This window comes from Megascapheus bottae, chromosome 8 (genome assembly GCF_031878675.1).
Source record: "Megascapheus bottae isolate mThoBot1 chromosome 8, mThoBot2.hap1, whole genome shotgun sequence".
NCBI lineage: Eukaryota > Metazoa > Chordata > Mammalia > Rodentia > Geomyidae > Megascapheus > Megascapheus bottae.
The window spans coordinates 1-19,962 of NC_143516.1; the positions used below are offsets into that span (position 1 = coordinate 1).

At 39.9% G+C, this 19,962-nt stretch overlaps 1 protein-coding gene and 1 pseudogene across 1 annotated transcript; one reads left to right on the top strand and one right to left on the bottom strand.

Moving 5' to 3' along the window:
- Nucleotides 1-1,888: 1,888 nt before the first annotated feature.
- LOC150059404 (TATA-box-binding protein) lies at nucleotides 1,889-19,676 on the bottom strand. Its single transcript, XM_090337788.1, has 8 exons — nucleotides 19,553-19,676; nucleotides 18,543-18,718; nucleotides 16,336-16,706; nucleotides 13,750-13,837; nucleotides 8,578-8,669; nucleotides 4,891-5,058; nucleotides 3,823-3,917; nucleotides 1,889-2,608 (listed from the first exon to the last, which is right to left on the bottom strand). The coding sequence occupies exons 2-8, from the start codon at nucleotides 18,594-18,596 to the stop codon at nucleotides 2,529-2,531; spliced, it is 948 nt and encodes a 315-aa protein (XP_090193914.1). The 5' UTR covers nucleotides 18,597-18,718; nucleotides 19,553-19,676; the 3' UTR covers nucleotides 1,889-2,528.
- Nucleotides 11,594-12,104, top strand: LOC150059405 (chromobox protein homolog 3 pseudogene; annotated as a pseudogene).
- Nucleotides 19,677-19,962: the final 286 nt, after the last annotated feature.

The following is a 19,962-nucleotide window of genomic DNA, read 5'->3' on the forward strand; positions in this document are numbered from 1 at the left end:
CTCTGAGCCTAGGCATTGCTCCTAAGCTCTCCAGCTCAAGGCCAGCACTCTACCATTTGAGCCACAGTGCCACTTCCAGTTTTCTAATGGTTGTTTGGAGATAAAAAAAAAAAAAAAAAGGGTCCCAACTGTCTGATGCCAGAACATGAAAAAAAAAACAAAAAAACAATGAACCTTGTTAGGTGAGTAAATAAGATAAATAGGATACCCAATAGGCAGAGGAGCAATGCCAGAGATGGCCAGATCAGAGGAAAAATGGCTGATTATTGGTGAAGGAGATCTTAATGAAGAAGCCCTCCCTCAGAACTGGTCATCTGGGACCTTGCTTTTAGTTCCGAGAAAACATTTTGAAAATTTGGTATATCTCAGCACTCAGAAGGCTAAGGCAGGAAGTCTACTAGTTTGAGGCTAGCCTGGGCTAAAAGTCCCAGCCACTGAAATAGAAAATAGAAATAGTGAGTCCAGGCACAAGTGTCTTTACCCCTACGATGCTGAAACAGGGTTGTGATGTTAGGCTAACCCTGACAGAAGAGTTAATGAGATGTCCCACTTCCACTTTTATTTCTCAAAGAAAAACATTGGAAAGAAAATGTGAAACTATTTGCAAGCAATTACATGACTAGAACTCAAGAATTCAGTAAACAGATGATTAAGAAATGTTAAATATTCCACTAATGAATTATAATAAAACATTACTTTATAAAATTTAAAAGCATTGTGTGAAAAAATAAACTTTTCTGAGGAATATACAGAATACCTACTTACACAGAAAAACTTTTCCTTGAAGAGAAGCAGATGATGTTGGAATGTCTTTCAAATATGCTATACATCACTGCCTTAGTAACTAAGAAATGAGAAAAAGTACCTTGTACACTTCCCCTTTAAACTGGACATAGCCTCATACAAATTCTATCCAAACTTAGAAATTGAAAACGGTCTTTAATAAACCATTATTATTCCTCTTCTAAAAGATCACTCAGGGGCCGGGAGTTTGGCCTAGTGGTAGAGTGCCTGCCTAGCATGCACGAAGACCCGGGTTCAATTCCTTGGTACCACATACATAGAAAAAAAGCCAGAAGTGGTGCTGAGGCTCAAGGGGTAGAGCTCTAGCCTTGAGAAAGTCCAAGGACAGTGCTTAGGCCCTGAGCTCAAGCCCAGGACTGGCAAAAAAAAAAAAGATCACTCAGGAAATACCTGTAGTCACCTAAAATGCACAAAAGAATGCTCTCTGTAGAGAGCACAGGAGAAAATGCACATGGCCATTACTGAGTGGCTCAATTAAGGCCCCTCAGAGAATGCTATATTCCCGATCTTGGAGATAGATACAACTGAGACACAGACTGAAAAAAACAAGCCACAAAACTGAACATATACTTTGGTATTTTTCCACAAAACAAGACCAAAAGCTCTTCCTCACCAAGTTTAGACGACACACACTACTCTGGGAAGTAGGCAAAGACCACTTCCTTCTGATTGTAACTTCCTAGTGAAATAACCTATTTTTATAATTAAACGGACAAAAAGCACCTAAAGAATAAAACCTAAGAACTTGTAAATGCCTACTGGATTTTGCGTGGGAAAAATAGCCTTCACCAAAATGTTACACCAGAGGACGCAGTCTGTAGACACAACATCAGCTTTTACACAAAAGACTCAGACTATTTTTTCACTTGTAGCATAGCTATAAAACATGGCAAGTCTGGTGGCAGCCTAAGTGCTTCACCTCTAAAACAGGGACAAACTGTGCACTGAAGTGCCTAGGAAGCAAGGGGTACTTACTCCAAGTAGGGTAGTTGTATTGGTGATCAGTATGTTTTCAGGTGGTATGTCCATTTTCATGGTAAATACACAATGAAATGTTGACCCAAACAAATGACAAACATCAAAATGATTTCAGACATTATATCTAAAATACAATTTTTAACAGTTTATGCTCACATGACTTAAAAGATATAAGAACAATCTAACACTTTTGTAAACTGCGTTTTTTTTTCTCATACAGAGTACTGTGAAGAAAGAAACATATGTACAGCCATTTGCTTTCATTAATACAGCTATTCTGTCCTGCAATACTGGAAAGGAGGAATGTGTCTGGCACAAAAATAACCCCTAAGAGTTACAAATTAGAAAAACAACACTTTTAAAAAAGATTCTTTTCTGGTAGAAATATAAAAACTGTGGTTTATGGGGAAAAATTAAAAACTTCAATTGTACAGGTGTCTTGAACACTTTAAGTCTGTCCCTTTAACCAACCAACTTGTCAACAGCAGTGTTTAAAATATAAATAAGTGGGCAACGCTGCCCAAATAGCAGCATAGTACAAGCAAGTCACAGTAATGCTGCAGGGTGATCTCAGTGCAGAAAAAGTCACCTTCCCAGCAACTTGCAGTGGGACACTGAAGAGCATCGCCTGGTGCCACAACCTGTAACTGGGTGTCCATCTTCTCACAACTGCACCATTAGAGGTACCAAAAATGATTTGTTTAAAAAACAAGTAGGTGAAGAAGGCAGGAGTAAGTGGGCAGCTACTACGTGGTCTTCCTGAATCCCTTTAGGATGGGGTAAATGTTTTCAAATGCTTCATAAATTTCTGCTCTGACCTTAGCACCTACAAATACAGAATAGAGATAAATGTGAAATGGCATGTATTATCACCATCTTAAAGCTTCAAGAAGTAACTCCAGACCAGCTTTGTTTTGTTTTTTTTAAGAGATGGAGTATAACTCCAGGCCCCTGACTTTTTTTTTTTTTTAATTAAAAAAACAATGTACTGGGCCACAAGTTTGGCCTAGTGGTAGAGTGCTTGCCTAGCATGCACAAATAAAGACCTGGTTTTGATTCCTTGGTACCACAGAAAAAAGCTGCAAGTGGTGCTGTAGTTCAAGGGTAGAGCTCTAGCCTTGAGAAAAGTCCAAGGACAGTGTTCAGGCCCTGAGTTCAAGCCCCACAAGTGGCAAAAAAAAAAAAAAAAATGTACCCATTAACTTTGGCCCCCTAGTCCACAGATCTTCCCCAAACTCCATTCTGTACAAATTCATAATCCAGCAAGTATAGCTCACATTTTGTCCTGCACCAGGACATAAATGAGTAACATTGGGGCAAAACCTCATTTCTTCCAGTTGGCATCCTAAGCTAAACTACACTTTGCTGCCTCATAATGGTACACTGATGAAACCCAACTCCAGAGGATTAATTCCAACTGAACACATCATCTATTATTCTATCAGTGTTGCCATACCCTGCCCCCCACACCAACCATCAGGTATGATTAAAGTCTGAGACCAGACTCCAGAGGGTCTTATTCTTACTAGAGCTAGAGTAAAAAGAATATTTTTTAGAAAAAAAGGGGGTGTGTGTGGCCTAGTTGTAGAATGTTTGCCTAGCATGCACAAAGCCCTGGGTTCGATTCCACAGTACCATAATACTAGAGAAAAAGCCAGAAGTAGCCGTGTGGCTCAAGTAGTAGAGTGTTAGCCTTGAGAGAAAAAAAAAAGCCCATGGACAGTACCCAGGCCCTGATTTCAAGGCCCAGAACTGGCCAAAAGAAAAAAAAAAAAAATGGTGCCCATAGCTCATGCTCATGCCTATAATCCTAGCAACTCAAGAGACTGAGATCTGAGGAACACTGTTCATAGCCAGCCCTGGCTCAAGTGGTAGAGTGCTAGCCTTGGGCAAAAGAAGGTCAGGGACAGCATCCAGGCCACAGAATTGAATAAAAAAAAGAAAGAAAGAAAAGACAAATATACCAAATACACCAACACAAAATTCCCCTTCCTCCCTGCCACAGAAAATTCTATGCCTGTAATTCCCCTTGTAACTTACCTGTTAATACAACTTTTCCTGAAACAAAAATAAGGAGAACAATTCTGGGTTTGATCATTCTGTAGATTAATCCAGGAAATAACTCTGGCTCATAGCTAGGAAAATGGCAAAAAGAGTTTAGAAATCATAAAGTTTCCCATGCTTCCAGATATAATGAAGCCCTGTGCAAGAGAAGTACTACAGAAGCCACCCACTCATAGGTAAAGTACAGTGCTTCAATAGCACCTAGAAGGGATCATTTTCATAAACTTGCCATCAGCAGGATATCTAACTATTGGTTATGTATCCTCCTCTCACCTAGTTTTATTTCAATGAGCCTGTGCTATGTGACATCTGGAGAGAGTGTGTGTGTGTGTGTGTGTGTGTGTGTGTGTGTGTGTGTGTGTATATACTTGTATATACATACATACATATGTACGTACATACATAAACATACACATACATAGAAAAAAAGAATGAAAGACAAAGACAGAGTAAAGATGGAAAAAGCGTGTGAATGTGTTCTATCTGTTCTTTATCCAGATTCTCATGCCTCCCTTTATACAAGAGGTTGTACACTCAATTCATGTATTTAAAATGCACTCAGCAACAAAATAAAGTAAAATACAATTTTTTCTAGTTAAGGGTATCCCAGGGAGTCATTAAGGGAAATGGGAAGTGACGATATGAGGAAGATGCTGTTCCTTAGAACAGCAGGAAGAAATCCTGGAAGAAGTTCTGGAAGTGTGGCCTAGTGGCAGAGTGCTCACCTAGCATGCACAAAGCCCTGGGTTGATTCCTTGGTACCACATACATAGAAAAGCCAGAAGTGGTACTGTGGCCCAAGTGGCAGAGAGACAACCTTGAACAAAAAGTATGCAAGGACAGTGCCCAAGACTAGGGAAGAAAAAAAAAAAAGGAAAGAAGAAATCCTGGAAGAAATATAATCATTAACTATATCCTGTGATTACATACACATTATACACATTATGATTATATCCTCTGAATCTCTTGTCTGTGTTTTATTCTGAACAGTATGTAAATATATAAATTGCTGCCAAAAAGAATCCCAGCACATTTCAGACTCACCTACTGAACTGCTGGTGGGTGAGCACAAGGCCCTCCAGTCTTATGGGGAATTTCACATCACAACTTCCCACCATGTTCTGAATCTTGAAGTCTAAGAACTTGGCTGGAAAACCCAACTTCTGTACAACCCTGGCATATTTTCTTGCTGCTAGTCTGGACTGTTCTTCACTAGAGAAAGGGAAGGAAAAAAAATTTATCCTGAAGTTAGCTGAGTCAATCATTTAGAAGAATGACTCAAAGTCTAAATCAACTCATGGGATACAAACTGGTCACTCCTGTTCCAAGAGGAAAAATCAGCAATACGTATTAACAAGTGTTTTCTGCATCCTCAGTGGAAAACTATGGGTCTACCAAAATGATCAATTTTGACATCATATCTTTGGGGATGCAACATGTAGTACCAATGCCCTCATCAGTTACTTTTGCCTGCAAATTTCTGTTGAGATGAAAACTGAGCCTTCTCTTCACAGAAGAATGCGGATAAGAAAGACAAGATATACTCAAAACTCCATCCTATTCAAATTCTATCCCATCATTCTATGATTTCATCATTGGATAAAACCATGACTTAGCAATGCAGAGTAGTAAAATGCAAGTGATAATGCCAAAAAAAGTTCTTAAGCACAATAAATCATAAATGCCAAAAATATGCACCGAGATATACTGTATTTTCTTTTTTTTTTTACAATGTTATTGTCAAAGTGATGGACAGTTACATACATAAGGTAGTGAGTACATTTCTTGGCAAACATTGTTATTACTTTCCTCGTGTTCCTACTACTTTCCCTCCCTCCTGCTGTTTTCTTTTTCCTTTGGAAAAGGAATTTCTCTGTTTTTTACTTTCCTTGATAAACAATGATAAAATAACAACCTGCAGGGTAGTTATAGTGGCCTAGTGGTAGAATGCTTGCCTAGCATGCACAAAACCCTGAGTTCAGTTCCTTGGTACCACATATACAGAAAAAGCTGGAAATGGTGCTGTGGATCAGGTGGTAGAGCACTAGCCTTGAGAAAAGCTCAAGGATAGTGCCCAGGCCCTGTGTTCCAGCACCAGAAATGACAAAAAAAAAAAATTCAATCTGCAGATGATATAGGACAAGACGGTTAAAAATTGCAAAAAAAAAAAGGGGGGGGCATCTCAGCTCTGCTGAGGCAGAAGATGGGAAGGAAGGGTTGTGGGTATTAGCAGGAATGGGAAGTCCAACAAGCTGAATGAGGATGAATATGGTTATAGTCATTTATATGTATATAGTAAAAAACTAAGGCAAAGAAGGGAAAGTGACAGAGGGGTGAAACTAATCAGAAACATTTTTAATTGGGATGCATGACAAAACTGTCACAACAAAAGTGCCCTTGAATTAATGTATGCTAATAAAAGCTAAATGCTGACAAAAAAAAAAAGAATGAACAGCTTTAGCAGTTGGATAAACTATTATGATAGTCACTAGAATTATATTTTCTTGCCATAAAATTTTCAATGATAGAAAAATATTAAATGTTTGTAAGTACATTTGCTATTTATATCAATATAAACAAATATGCTGCCAGACACCAATGGCTCGTGCCCATAATCCTAGATACTCAGAAGACTAAGATCTGAGGATCATAGTTCAAAGCCAGCCTGGGCAGAAAAGTCTATGAGACACATCTCCAGTTAACTATCAAAAAGCTGGAAACGGAACTGTGCTCAAAGTGATAGAGCACTAACCTTGAACATAAAAAGTGCACAGACAGCACCCTGTCCCTGAGTTCAAGCCCCAGGAACAGTATCAAATACATCTAGAACTCTATATACTAAGAAATTGAGGGAAAGAACAAGGGGTATTAGCTAAAGTAATCAAACCTCTTATTTTTATGTAGTGAGATTGATAAACTTTTCTTCTAAAAAAAAAAGGAAAAAAGAAAAAAATGTACAAGGGCACCGATAGATCATCCCATGATCCTACTCAAGTAACTGAGATCTGATGATCATGGTTCAAAGCCAGCCCAGGCAAGAAAATCTGTGACTCTCCAATTTAACTCGAAAAAGTAGAAGTGGAGCTATGTATCAAGTGGTAGAGTGATACCCTTGAGCAAAAAGAGGCTCAAGGACAATGCCCAGGACCAGGCACCAGCCCCAGGACTGGCACCAAAACAAAATTAAAGGAAAAGAAAAGGTCTGTCTTGGGAAGAATTAGAAGCATCTGGTCAATAAATGAAGTTTCTGATGTTCTATCCAAAGAAAAATAATAACAAGAAACTTCTCTTTTTTTTTGGGGGGGGGGGGGGCGCAATCCTAGGGCTTGAACTCAGAGCCTGGGCACTGTCCCTATGCTTCTCTGTGCTCAAAGCTAATGCTCTAACACTTAAATTACAGCACCACTTCTGGATTTTTCTGTTTATGTGGCACTAAGGAATCAAACCAAGCGCTATATGCATGCTAGTCAAGCGTTCTAACACTAAGCAGCCCATATTCGCAGCCCAAGAAAGGTAAATTTTAAAGTTCAGAATAAGCATAAATATCCACAGCCCTCTATGTATTGATAATCTAAGCATATTTTAATCATCTTTTCAAGTTTTAGTTCATCAGGCACTGGTATCTCATGCATATAATCCTAGCTACTCAGGAGACTGAGATCTGAGGATCAGGTTCAAAGCCAACATAGGCATGAAAGTCCATGAGACTCTTATCTCTAATTAACCATCAAACAAAAAGTGGCACTGTGGCTCAAGTGGTAGAGCACTAGCCTTGAGCTGAAGAGTTCAGGAACAATGCTCAGGCTCAGAGTTCAAGTCTCAGGATCAACAAAAATAAAAAAAGTAAAACAAAAAAAGCTGAGCAGAGGTGGAACACAAGCAATGGCAGCTCTTGTCAAACATACATCTTAAAACATATATAACTGGTAACCACAACTGAAATTAGTTTCAATGAGGGGCAACTGCTATTGTGGCCACCATACATGCTACTGCTACACTGCCAGAGCCAACAAGGTCACATTCCCATACCCTATTTACATAGCTTTGATATTATACTAAGTGTAGCATATAAAACTTAACTGTAAGGGCCAGGAAAGTGGACTAGTGGTAGAGTGCTTGCCTGCATACATGAAGTCCTGGGTTGGATTCCTCAGTACCACATACACAGAAAAAGCCAGAAATGGCACTGTGGCTCAAGTGGTAGGATACTGGCCTTGAGCAAAAAAATAAAAACAGAAAGTGCAAGGATAGTGCCCAGGCCCTGAGTTCAAGCCCAAGAACTGGTGGCAACAACAACAACAAGAACAACAAAAAACTTGTAGAGACTGTACAGATTGTAAGCATTGTAATGTAAATCCAAAACTGATTCTTGATTTTAGGAAGGTGAAGTGTATGCTATCAATGATTCGCATCAACCATTTTAACAATCACACATAAAGAGTGCAAGCCTCAGCCAGGAGTTTAGCCTCGTGGTAAAGTGCTTGCCTCGCATGCATGAAGACCTGGGTTCAATTCCTCGGTACTACATCCTAGAAAAAGCCAAAAGTGGTGCTGTGGCTCAAGTGGTAGAGCTGAGAAAGGCCAAGAACAGTGCTTAGGCCCTTGAGTTTAAGCCCTAGGGCTGGCCAAAAAAAAAAAACAAGAAAGGAAAAAAGTGCTAGCCTAATAACCTAGAAACATGGTTGTCACCTTCATAACACACAGACCAGGAGAATGAATTCCTTATATTACCTCTTAGCTCCCGTGCACACCATTTTTCCTGAACTAAAAATCAGCGCTGTAGTCCGTGGTTCTCTTATTCTCATGATTACCGCAGCAAACCGCTAAAGTTGTAACAGAAAATCATTAGTCAAGTCATTCTTTTAGAGAAGTAGTGATGAGAAGACATATTAATATGAAGAACCTAGCACATATAGTTATCAAAGTTATTTTTAAACATCGGGATACAGGCATATATACTCCTTCCCAAGATCAACTAGTCTCACCAAAAGGCCTCAGGTCTAGAAATAAAATTTCCAGAACCTTTGAATCAAGGATCAGGATCCACAACTACTTCAAACATATTATCTATTGCCTCTTCCCTATCCTTGCCCCCTCCTCTTTTTTCTGACAAGCTCTATCAACACAGCTCAGCCTGGCCTCAAACTCCTTATCCTATCTCTGCCTCTTGAGTCTTGGAATTATAGACATGTACTACTTACTATACCTAGCTCTCACTTCTCCTAAATATTAATCCTTTTAGGTTGTTACTTCCATCATTAAAGGTTATCAAGCTTTTCCAAATATTCAAAATAAAAACCTCAGGTAACATAATTACTAATTCTGAAATGTTCAATCCATGAGAGTGCACACCTGTACAATCACAGGTTCAAGGCAAACTTAGGCTACATAATGACATCAGGCCTCAAAAAGAAAAACTCCCCATGACCAACAGAAAAAAAGAAAAGAAGGAAGGAAGGAAGGAAGGAAGGAAGGAAGGAAGGAAGGAAGGAAGGAAGGAAGGAAGGAAAGAAAAGATCCTGAGGTGGTAATTGAAAATTAAGCAAGAATATAGATTTCAATGGGTTGTACAAATATTTCTATCCCAGCTAGGAATTCTCAAACTAGAACGTGAGACTGGACCAAAAGGGAAATAATGGCTGGGGTGTAGCTCAATTGAACACTGCTAGCCTTAGCAAGGCCTAGGTTTAAGTCCAAATCAGGTAAGATAAGAAAAAGAAATAGCCAAGCACCAGTGGATCAGGCTTCCAATCCTAGCTACTCAGAAGGCTGAGACCTAAGCATCAAGGTTTAATGCCAGTCTGGGCAGAAATTTCTCGGAAACTGTCTCCAACTGAAACACCAAAAAGGTGGAAATGGATCTGTGGCTCACGTGGTAGAGCACTATCCTTGAGCAAAAATACTCAGGGACAGGGCCCAGGTCTGGAGTTTAAACTCCAGAACTGGAACACCACCTCCCCACACCCCCCACCCCCGACAAAAAAAAAAAAAAAAAGTCAGGTGAAGAAATTGAGTTTATTGAGTTTATCAGGCAGACACTACAAAGTTTTAATAACCAGGGTTTTTAGATAATCCATAAATATCTGAATTGTGTACCCATCCTGATTATCAATCTAGACGGAGGACAGAGCCTTCCTAGATGGCTTCAGGCTGGCAGCCAGTTTCAGTAACTTAGCAAAAGAATGAAAAAGACTGCATTTTGTCCTAAGGTTTTCTTTCCATTCTCCCTTTTCTCTTTATTTTCTCTTATCTATTCAACAGACAATGCTGGCTACTTGGTATAAAGGTTTAATTATCCGATGTATGTGTGCAGGATGTTCACCTTTTCATAGAGATGCTTCTGCATGACCTGATCATGAACCCAGCTGTCTCTTCTACAGATCCGGACAAAATGTGTCTAATTTGGTCCTTTAGGAATGTCCACTCACCAGGCACAGTGGCTCACGCCTGTAATCCTAGCTACACAGGAAGCTGGGATCTGATGATTGAGGTTCAAAGCCAGCCTGGGCACTAAAAAGGCTGTGAGAGGCCAGGATTTTGGCCTAGTGTAGAGTGCTTGCTTAGCATGCATGAAGACCCGGGTTCAATTACTCAGTACTACATACATTTAAAAAAAAAAAAAAAGCTGAAGTGGTGCTGCGGCTCAAGTAGTAGAGCCCTAGCCTTGAGAAAGTCCAAGGATAGTGCCCAGGCCCTGAGCTCAAGCCCTACCACTGGCCAGAAAAAAAAAAGGAAAAAAAAAAGTAAGTCTGTGTCTGTGAGACCCTTATCTCCAATTTATCACCAGAAAACCAGAAGTAGCACTGTGGCTCAAGTAGGGTGGTATCCTTGAGCTGCTGAAGAACTCAGGGACAACGCCTAGGCCCAGAATTCAAGTCTCACCTAACAAAAAAAAAAAATGTCTATTCATTTTCAAATTAAAAAACAAACAAAAACAACTGGTGTAGACACAAAGGTGACATAAAACCTTTTTTTCCCTTTACTTTCTTATATTTTTAAATTTATTTAGTGGCCATTGTTGTTCCAGTACTAGGGCTAGAATCCCAGGCCTCATGTTCTTGCTTACTTTTTTCATCCACAGCTGGGAAAAAAAATTTTTTGTGTGTGGGGGGGAGTTGGTCATGGGGCTTGAACTCTGGACTTGAACGCTGTCCTTGAGCATTTCTGCTCAAAGCTAGTGCTCTACCACTTGAGCCACAGAGCCACTTCCAGTTTTCTGATGGTAAATTGCAGATAATAGTCTCACAGACTTTGGTGCCCAGGCTGGCTTTGGACTGTGATCCTCAGATCTCAACCTCCTGAGTGGCTAGAGTTACAGGTATGAGCTACCAATAAAATTAGCCACTCGACTACTTTAGATGCTATCCTAATGACTTTCTACAATGTCAAAAGCTTTGTAACTTTCTCCCTGATAAGAAGAGGATCTTAGAAATAAACAAAATTAGAGATGCTGCTGCTGCATGATTGCAACCGGGAGCATCTGAGCTCAAGTCTACAATTAAAAATGGCCTCTAGGGGGCAGGTAGTTTGGCCTAGTGGTAGAGTGCTTGCCTAGCATGCACGAAGACCCGGGTTTGATTCCTCAGTACCACATATGTAGCAAAAAGCCAGAAGTGGTGCTGTGGCTCAAGTGGTAGAGCCCTAGCCTTGAGAAAATCCAGGGACAATGGACAATGCTCAGGCCCTGGGCCAAGCCCAGGACTGGCAAAAAAAAAAAGGCCTCTAACAAAACTACAATGCAAAAGAAATGGGAAAGAAAAAGAACGGAAAGAATAAAAAAGTTGAAGAAGCAGAGTCTGAAGAATTTGTTGTGGAAAAAGTACTGGACCGGAGTGTAGTGAATGGGAAGGTAGAATATTTCCTGAAGTGGGAGGGATTTACAGATGCTGATAATACTTGGGAACCTGAAGAAAATTTAGATTGTCCAGAATTAATTGAAGCATTTCTTAATTCTCAAAAAGCTGGTAAAGAAAAGGATGATACAAAAAGAAAATCTTTATCAGACAGTGAATCTGATGACAGCAAATCAAAGAAAAAAAGAGATACTGCTGACAAACCAAGGGGCTTTGCTAGAGGTCTAGATCCTGAACGAATAATTGGTGCCACAGACAGCAGTGGAAAATTAATGTTTCTCATGAAATGGAAAGATTCAGATGGTGCTGGCAAAAGAGGCAAATATGAAGTGTCCTCAGATTGTAATTGCTTTTTATGAAGAGAGACTAACTTGGCATTCTTGTCCACAAGATGAAGCTCAATAATTGTTTGCATTGTTTTTTATATATATTTATAGATATATATAAATCTGAGTCTTGGTTTTTGAATTAATGGTGTGAAACTACATTCTAATGAAAATCAAGTTTGATATGTTGGTTTTGAAAGTAGTATTGGGAGTTGTTGAGTTTGGTTTTTTTTCCCTCAACAGCACTGGTTACTTTGAACAAATATAATTAAGGATTTCTGTAGTTGCTTCCTTTATCAGAAAAGAATATTTAATACCATGGTATATTTCCTCTGTATTCAGGAACAGAATTTTTTTTTTTAATAAGGCAACTTTTTCTGGCCATTACTTAATCAGAACAACTTGTCTTTAACTGCTATGTTGAAGGACCATCCTGAATTTTTTTGTGTGTTTGTGTGTGTGTAAACAAAATACTTACATGGGTAGTTTTTTGTTTCGGAGATTTTGCTTGTTTAGAGGTGTTGGGCATCAGACCCAGAGCCTTGCGTATGTAGGCAAATGATGTATCACTGTGTTACAACCCTGGCCCTTGTTTTTTATTTTGTTGTTGTTTAAGACAGGATCACTAGGCAGCTGAGGCTGGCCTTGAACTTAGTAGATAGCCAGGCTAGCCTCAACTTTAGGTCCTCCTGCCTCTGCCATAGATAGCAAATGCAATACGTTTGCAAAATGTCTTGAAAGGAAAAGTGTCTATCAACAGCTTCCCTCACCCAGATGAGACAACAAAGATAAATTTTGATTTCCTTTCATTAAAAGTTTGTGTAATGAGCATTCCTTTACAGAGTATTAGAATCTGTGTACTAAAAGCTCATAGATCATGAGCTATCTAAGACTCTGCTCATGGAAATGTGAAATCAACTGGTTAGAGATTTCGACTACTTAGGACCTGCTGGCCTAAATGAGTGGACAAAATTTTATAATTGTTGATCTGCATGCTTTTTCTTTACCCTAACTCATTCCTAACATGTAGTCTCAATTTTTTTCAGTATTGGGTTACTGGCTCCACAAAAGCCGGAAAAACAACTTTGTAGTAATCAGAATATTACCCAACTGTATATTGTTTATTTTATTGTAAATAATGGTGAACAGTGGTCAATAAATAGTTTTATATTCAAAAAAAAGAGAAATAAACAAAATTATATAAATGCAGAAAAACATATTGTAATAAATCTTCTTTACTTACTATTCAACTTTTAACAACTACTAACTCATGGTCAATCTTGCTTCATCCATATGCACCCTCACCAATGCTCCCACAGGACTACTCAAGTATTTACCACACATATACTCAATAGTAGTTCAAAATATATGTGAAGCAGATGCCCCTGGCTCACGCCTATAATCCTATCTACTAAGGTAACTGAGATCTAAAGATCATAGTTCAAAGCCAACCTAGGCAGGAAAGTCTCTTATCTCCAATGAACCACCAGCAAACTGGAAATGGTGCAGTGGCTCAAAATGCAAAACACTAGCCTTGAGCAAAAGAGCTAAGGAACAGCAACCAGGCCCCAAATTCAAACACCACAATCAACAAAAATGAAAAGAAATGATATTCATTTGGCTGGTGCCAAGGAACTGAAGCAAAATACAGATTTCTGATCTAGGGACTACTAGACAATTTTTGTTTTACTTCATAGTTTTAGAAACATGAAAATGGCTCTGACCTTAGGATTATATTCAGCATTTCGAGCACGAAGTGCAATGGTCTTCAGATCAAGTTTACAACCAAGATTTACTGTGGATACAATATTTCTGCAAGAAATTTAAAAATAAAACAAGTTACTTTTACACAATGAAGCTTAAATGATAATATAGGAATCTGATATTTTCAGTAGGCATTATTCTTTCCAGTAGTGTTTAAATTCTTGTTCTCTCTTCCTACCTGTACCTCCCTCCCCCCCTTTCTCTTCCCATTCTCTCCCTCCTCTCCTCCCTGTCCCTCTCAACTTCCCTCCCTCCCTTCCTATCACGCTATCATGTGTACACATGTCATCTAATCCAGATTTCCTTACTTAGCATTCACAATGTACTAGGAGGTGGTAATTAGTAACATTTATATATTCAAAGGCGATAAGGCTTCTGGAAAGAGTACAAAATTCTAGGATGCATGTGAGACCCAGGCAGAGGAGATGGAGATTGGTTCTGTCTCCTAAGCCTTTTCTAATCAGCTGGGCTATTTCTTGGAGATCTGAAATATCACCAATGCCAGCTCATTATTAAAGTATCTATAATGAAAACAGACAGGCAAAACATTCTCACACCTCCCTTAATTTTTGGAAGGATGAGAATTCCATTTCTTCTTTGGCAATGGGAAAGACCTGATTTCTCATTTGATTTGCTTCAGTAATTCAGAATACACAGAATCATCATTAGCCACCTAAGTCAAGAAGGCTTTTATGTATGTATTCTTGAATCATTTCATAAATAATTTATGAAAGAAAATGATATAATGAAGCCAGGTGCCAGTGAGTCATGCCTGTAATCCTAGCTACTCAAGGTGCTGAGATCTGAGGATCATAGTTCAAAGCCTGCCCAAGCAGGAAAATCCATGAGCCTCTGGTTAATGGAGAATTAATCACCAGGAAACTAAAAGTGGCACTGTGGCTCAAAGTGGTAGAGTGCTAGCCTTGATTGGGGGGCGGGGGGAGAAGGGGGAAGAATTGAGCTCAGGGACAGCAACAAGGCCAAGTTCAGGCCTCAGGACCAATTAAAAAAAAAAAAGATATAATGAAACTGGGTGCTGGTGACTCATACCTGTAATCCTAGCTACTTAGGAAGCTGAGATCTGGGGGATCAAATTCTCTTACCTCCAATTAACTACCAAAAAGCTAGAAATAGAAATGTGGCTTGAAGCACCAAAGCTCAGGGACAGCACTCAAGCCCAGAGTTCAAGCCCCATACCCAATACCCCAAAAGAGAAAGAGAGAAAGAAAGAGAGAGAGAGAGAAAGAGGAAAACAACACCATAAATATTGATGAAAATTGAGTCAAAGCTAACTCAAATGTTTATGCTACATTTTCCTAGTTTTTGAAAGCATGTAAACTTGAAATGGATAGCATCCACTGAATGTAACTGAACTGCCACATAGACCTGGAACTGTGCAACCCTAATCGATTCTGATTCTAGATTAGCATACACAGACAGTAAGTTCTAACTCAATGTGGCATCTAACTATTTTTATCATACTTTTAAAACCTAATGGCTATGGGGCCGGGAGTTTGGCCTAGTGTTAGAGTGCTTGCCTAGCATGCACGAAGACCCAGGTTCGATTCCTCTGTACCACATACATAGGAAAAAAAAAAAAAAAGCTGGAAGTGGTGCTGAGGCTCAGGTGGTAGAGTTCTAGCCTTGAGAAAGTCCAAGGACAGTGCTCAGACCCTGAGCCCAAGCCCAGGACTGGCAAAAAAAAAAAAAAACCCTAATGGCTCAAAATTTTGTGGTAGAGAGTGGTCTTTGATAGATAATCATAAACCCAGATTTACAATCTTCTCACTGATTGATAATAGGAAATTTTTGGCTATTTTTCCGAAAGGAGAATTGTTTTTCCCCTGCACCTAAAACACTGTTACATACAGGGTACTTCATTTATGGTAGAAACCTCACTTAGAAAATACCATACTCACCTTGTGGGAGGGACATAGATCTTCAAAGATCTGTACACAGCCCTCATGAAAAAAAGTTAATATGAAGAAAAACCAGAACCACTATAACCAATAGCAACACTATAATTAACCCTAAAATTCACATGACTGATTCAGCAAACAAGCTACAAGGAAATGTCCAGCAAGAGCAATAATAAAATTCATCTTGTATTTTAGTAGCTCAAGTATAGAAAATAAAAGGAGACTCTTGCTGAGGGCATTGGTTCACAGCTCCTGTTCCCTCTTGAAAGACAGATGAAGGCCAAGCCACAAGTGTAGCCTAATGGTAGAGTGCTCACTTAGCATGCACAAAGCCCTGGGTTCAATTCCTCAGTACCACATACACAGAAAAAGCTAAAAGTGGAGCTGTGGCTCAAGTGACAGAACACTTGAGCAAAAAGTGCCCAAGGACAGTGCACAGGCCCTGAGTTCAAGCCCCAGGACTGGGGGAAAAAAAAAAAAAAACAACAGATGAAGCCACCTGTGACACAGGACTACCATTCTGTCATGCTTTTAAGCAAATTACCTATCTGAAAATAAAGAGTATAACACAGCTCTAAGGGCCTCCTCTGGTACCAAGCATAGGGTATTCATATGGTAAGTACTCACTGCAGTTGTGGTACGATCCCAGAGCTCTCAGAGGCTGGTGTGGCAGGTGTGATAGGGGTCATAGGTGTCATGGGAGAGGGATACAGGGGAGTGGTGCCCGGCAAAGGTGCGGTGGTCAGAGTCTGAGAATGAAACAACTGCGGAGTCTGCCCTGAGGCTCCCTGTGTCGCCTGCTGAGAAGTTGACTGTTGTACTGCAGCTGCTGCAGTTGCCACTGCCTGCTGCTGCTGTTGCTGCTGCTGCTGCTGCTGTTGTCTTTGTTGCTCTTCCAAAATAGACAAACTATTGGTGTTCTGAATAGGCTGTGGAGTTAGACCTGTGCCATAAGGCATCATTGGACTAAAGATGGGTATTCCAGGAGTCATGGCACCCTGAAGAAGAAAGCAAGGGGAACAATAGGTTAGGCCATTGGTATTGGGTGTTTTGGGGCTTTTCCTGGTAATACCACAGGTAAGATGTATAAAGTATAAGGAAACTTGCTATTCTGAAACACATATTTTACCTCAATAATGAATACAATAGATGAGAGCCTAGAATTGGAATCCAAATGCCACACAAGAAAGTTGCTTAATTGCCCAAATATATTTAGAAGGGACACAACCAGAGCAACTCACATTCCTGTTTACAGTATTACTCTACTACATGAGGAGTATATCTTCTATCTCAACATGAATGACCAAATACATGCTCACCTAAAGATATCCATCTACCTAAGCATTCCACATAGCAGGCATTTAGAAAATGCTGAAATGTTACAATCGTAAGAATGATTACTATTGCTATTAGACTACTGAGCCAGGAGTATGGCCTAGGGGTAAGAGTGCTTGCCTACACAAAGAAAGATCCAGGTTCAATTCCTCAGTACCACATACAGAGAAAAAGCCAGAAGTGGTTTTGTGGCTCATGGATAGAGCACTAGCCCTGAGAAAGCCCAAGGACAGTGCTCAGACCCTGAGTTCAAGCCCCAGGATTGGCGCAAAAAAAAAAAAAAAACACTACTGAAAAAGTTGCTCACTTGGCTTTGACAAAAGTATAAAACCGAAAAACGTGTCAAATACTAACAATCTATTTTTCTCTAACACTTCAAACCTTTTGGGGGATTGTTAAATTTACTAATTTACCTAAGTCCCACAACAGCACTATGGGAAGTGAAACAGAGTTGGCTTTCCATGTAAAGATAGGAAACTGAGATAGGCAGCAGTGGCTAACACCTGTAATTCTAGCTACACAGAAGGCTCAGATCTGAGGATTACCATTCAAAACCAGTACAGGCAGACAAGTCTAGGAAACTCTTATCTCCATTTAACTATCAAAACAGCTACAGAGCAGTGGCTCAAGGTAGAGTGCTAGCCTGGAGCAAAAATGCTCACAGACAGCAACAAGGCCCCCAGTTCAAGGACCAGCACAAGAAGAGAAGGAAAGGGAAGGGAAAAATGGAAAGGGGAAAATGGAAAGGAAGAAAGGAAAAGAGATAGAAGAGGGAAGACATGAAATTGATACCTAAAAAATGGAAATGGCATGCCCAAAATTACAGATCTCTAGCTGATAAGCCAAGATCAAATGATATCCTAACCCAATCTTTCCTTAACAACAGAATCTATGAGGCCCATAGAACATGCAGAGGATTAGAATGTGGCTTTGTAAATCTCTTTATCATGTGTAATGTTCGGTGGATATTTTCTACATAGAGGGTACGAAGTTTCCTTTGACTCTCAAATTCATGTAAAAAACAAAGAACCATGACACTTTCTCACTTTGGCAATCAAAATAAGAAGTGTTATAGCAAGAAAGAAAAGAAGAGGCTAAGCAACTGTGGCTCACACCCGTAATCCTAGCTACTCATGAGGGTGAGATCTGAGGATCACTGTTCAAAGCTAGCCCAAACAGAAAAGTCAGTGAGAGTTATCTCCAATTAACTATTAAAAAGCCAGAAGCCCAGCTGTGGCTCAAGTGATAGAGTGCTAGCTTTGAGCACAAAAGCTCAGAGACCGCATCCAATCCCTATGTTCAAGCCCCAGGACCAGCACACACAAAAGACTGTATTATAGACAAAATATATGTTAGCTTCCAAACAAATTCCCAAAGTAAAACACTGTTGGGCTGACAAAAAAAAAAAAGGAAGCTTGAAAGAAATATATTCATTTTTAATAACAGATAAATGTACCTCCTTACAGTACAAGTGTCCAAGCTCCCTCCTACTTTATTACCTGGGGTGAGGCCAAGCCCTGAGCATAAGGAGGCAGGCTGTTGTTCTGATCCATGGTGTTGACTTTCTTCAGTACTCAGTATTTTCTTAGAGCATATCCCCAGAACACTCTCCTCAGCAACTCTTTCCGTTCTCTGGGTTCTCTTCACACATCAGTAAATATGGATGCTAAGGATGCTGCTTGGAAGAAAATGTAAAGTGTAATAAAAAAGGCACAGGTAACCAGTAGAGTCTTATAACTACCATTTTTTTTTGTTTTTTGTTGTTTTTGTTTTGTTTTTTGTGGATCAAGGGGATTGAACTCGGCCAGGGCGCTGTCTCTGAGCTCTTCAGCTCAACGTTACCATACCCTTGGGCCTGGATGTTGTTCCTGAGCTCTTCAGCTCAAGGCTACCACCCTACCCTTGAGTCAAGCCCCACTTCTGTTTTTCTAGAGGTTAATTGGAGATAAGAGTCTCAGGTCCTTTAGTGCCTGAGCTGGCTTTGAACCTTGATCCTCAGATCTCAGCCTCCTGAGTAGCTAGGCATGAACTACCAAGCCCAGCTACAACTGTTTTTTGGTTACACAAAACACAAGAAAACCAATGAAGCTTCCAGGCATAGTAGTTCATACCTATAATCCTGGCTACTTGGAATATGGAAGCAGGAGGACTCCAAGTTGCAGGCAAACTTGGCAGGTGAAATGATAACTCCTCTGTATATGACCTTTATAATAACAGTGACAGATATTAAAACCAGGCAGGCATGGTGGCTCACACCTGTAATCCTAGCAACTCAGGAGGCTAAGATCTAAGGATCATGGTTCAAAGCCAGGGTGGGCACAAAAGAACCTGAGACTCTTATCTCCAATTAATCACTAGAAAATGGGAAGTAATACTGTAGCTCAGGGGTAGGGCTGTGTAGTCTTGAGCTGAAGAGCTCAGGGACAGTGCCCAGGCCCCATGACCTACAAAAAAAAATTAAATAAATAAATAAAACAAAATGCAAAACAAAAGGTGATAGAGTACTTGCCTCATATGCTCTAGGCAAAAAAAATGTTGGCGGTCATGGGGCTTGAACTCAGGGCCTGGTCACTATCCTTGAGCACTTCTGCTCAGGGCTTCTTATCATCTACCACTTTGAGCCACAGTGCCACTGTGGTATTCCAGTGGTGAATTGGAGACAGGAGTCTTATGGACTTCTCTGCCCAGGTTGGCTTTAAACCTCATTCCTCGCCTCCTGAGCAGCTAGGATTACAGGTGTGAGCCACCAGTTCCTGGCAAGAAAAAAAAATCTGAATGAAACCAATTAAACTACTTTGAAATATTTTAATTTTAGCCTCATAATGTCTCTTCTTTCCACATTTCTTCTAATTACATGCCCAAATGTGAACATACCCAAAACTAAAATTACTTGTTGTTACATGTTTTATACTCTGATAG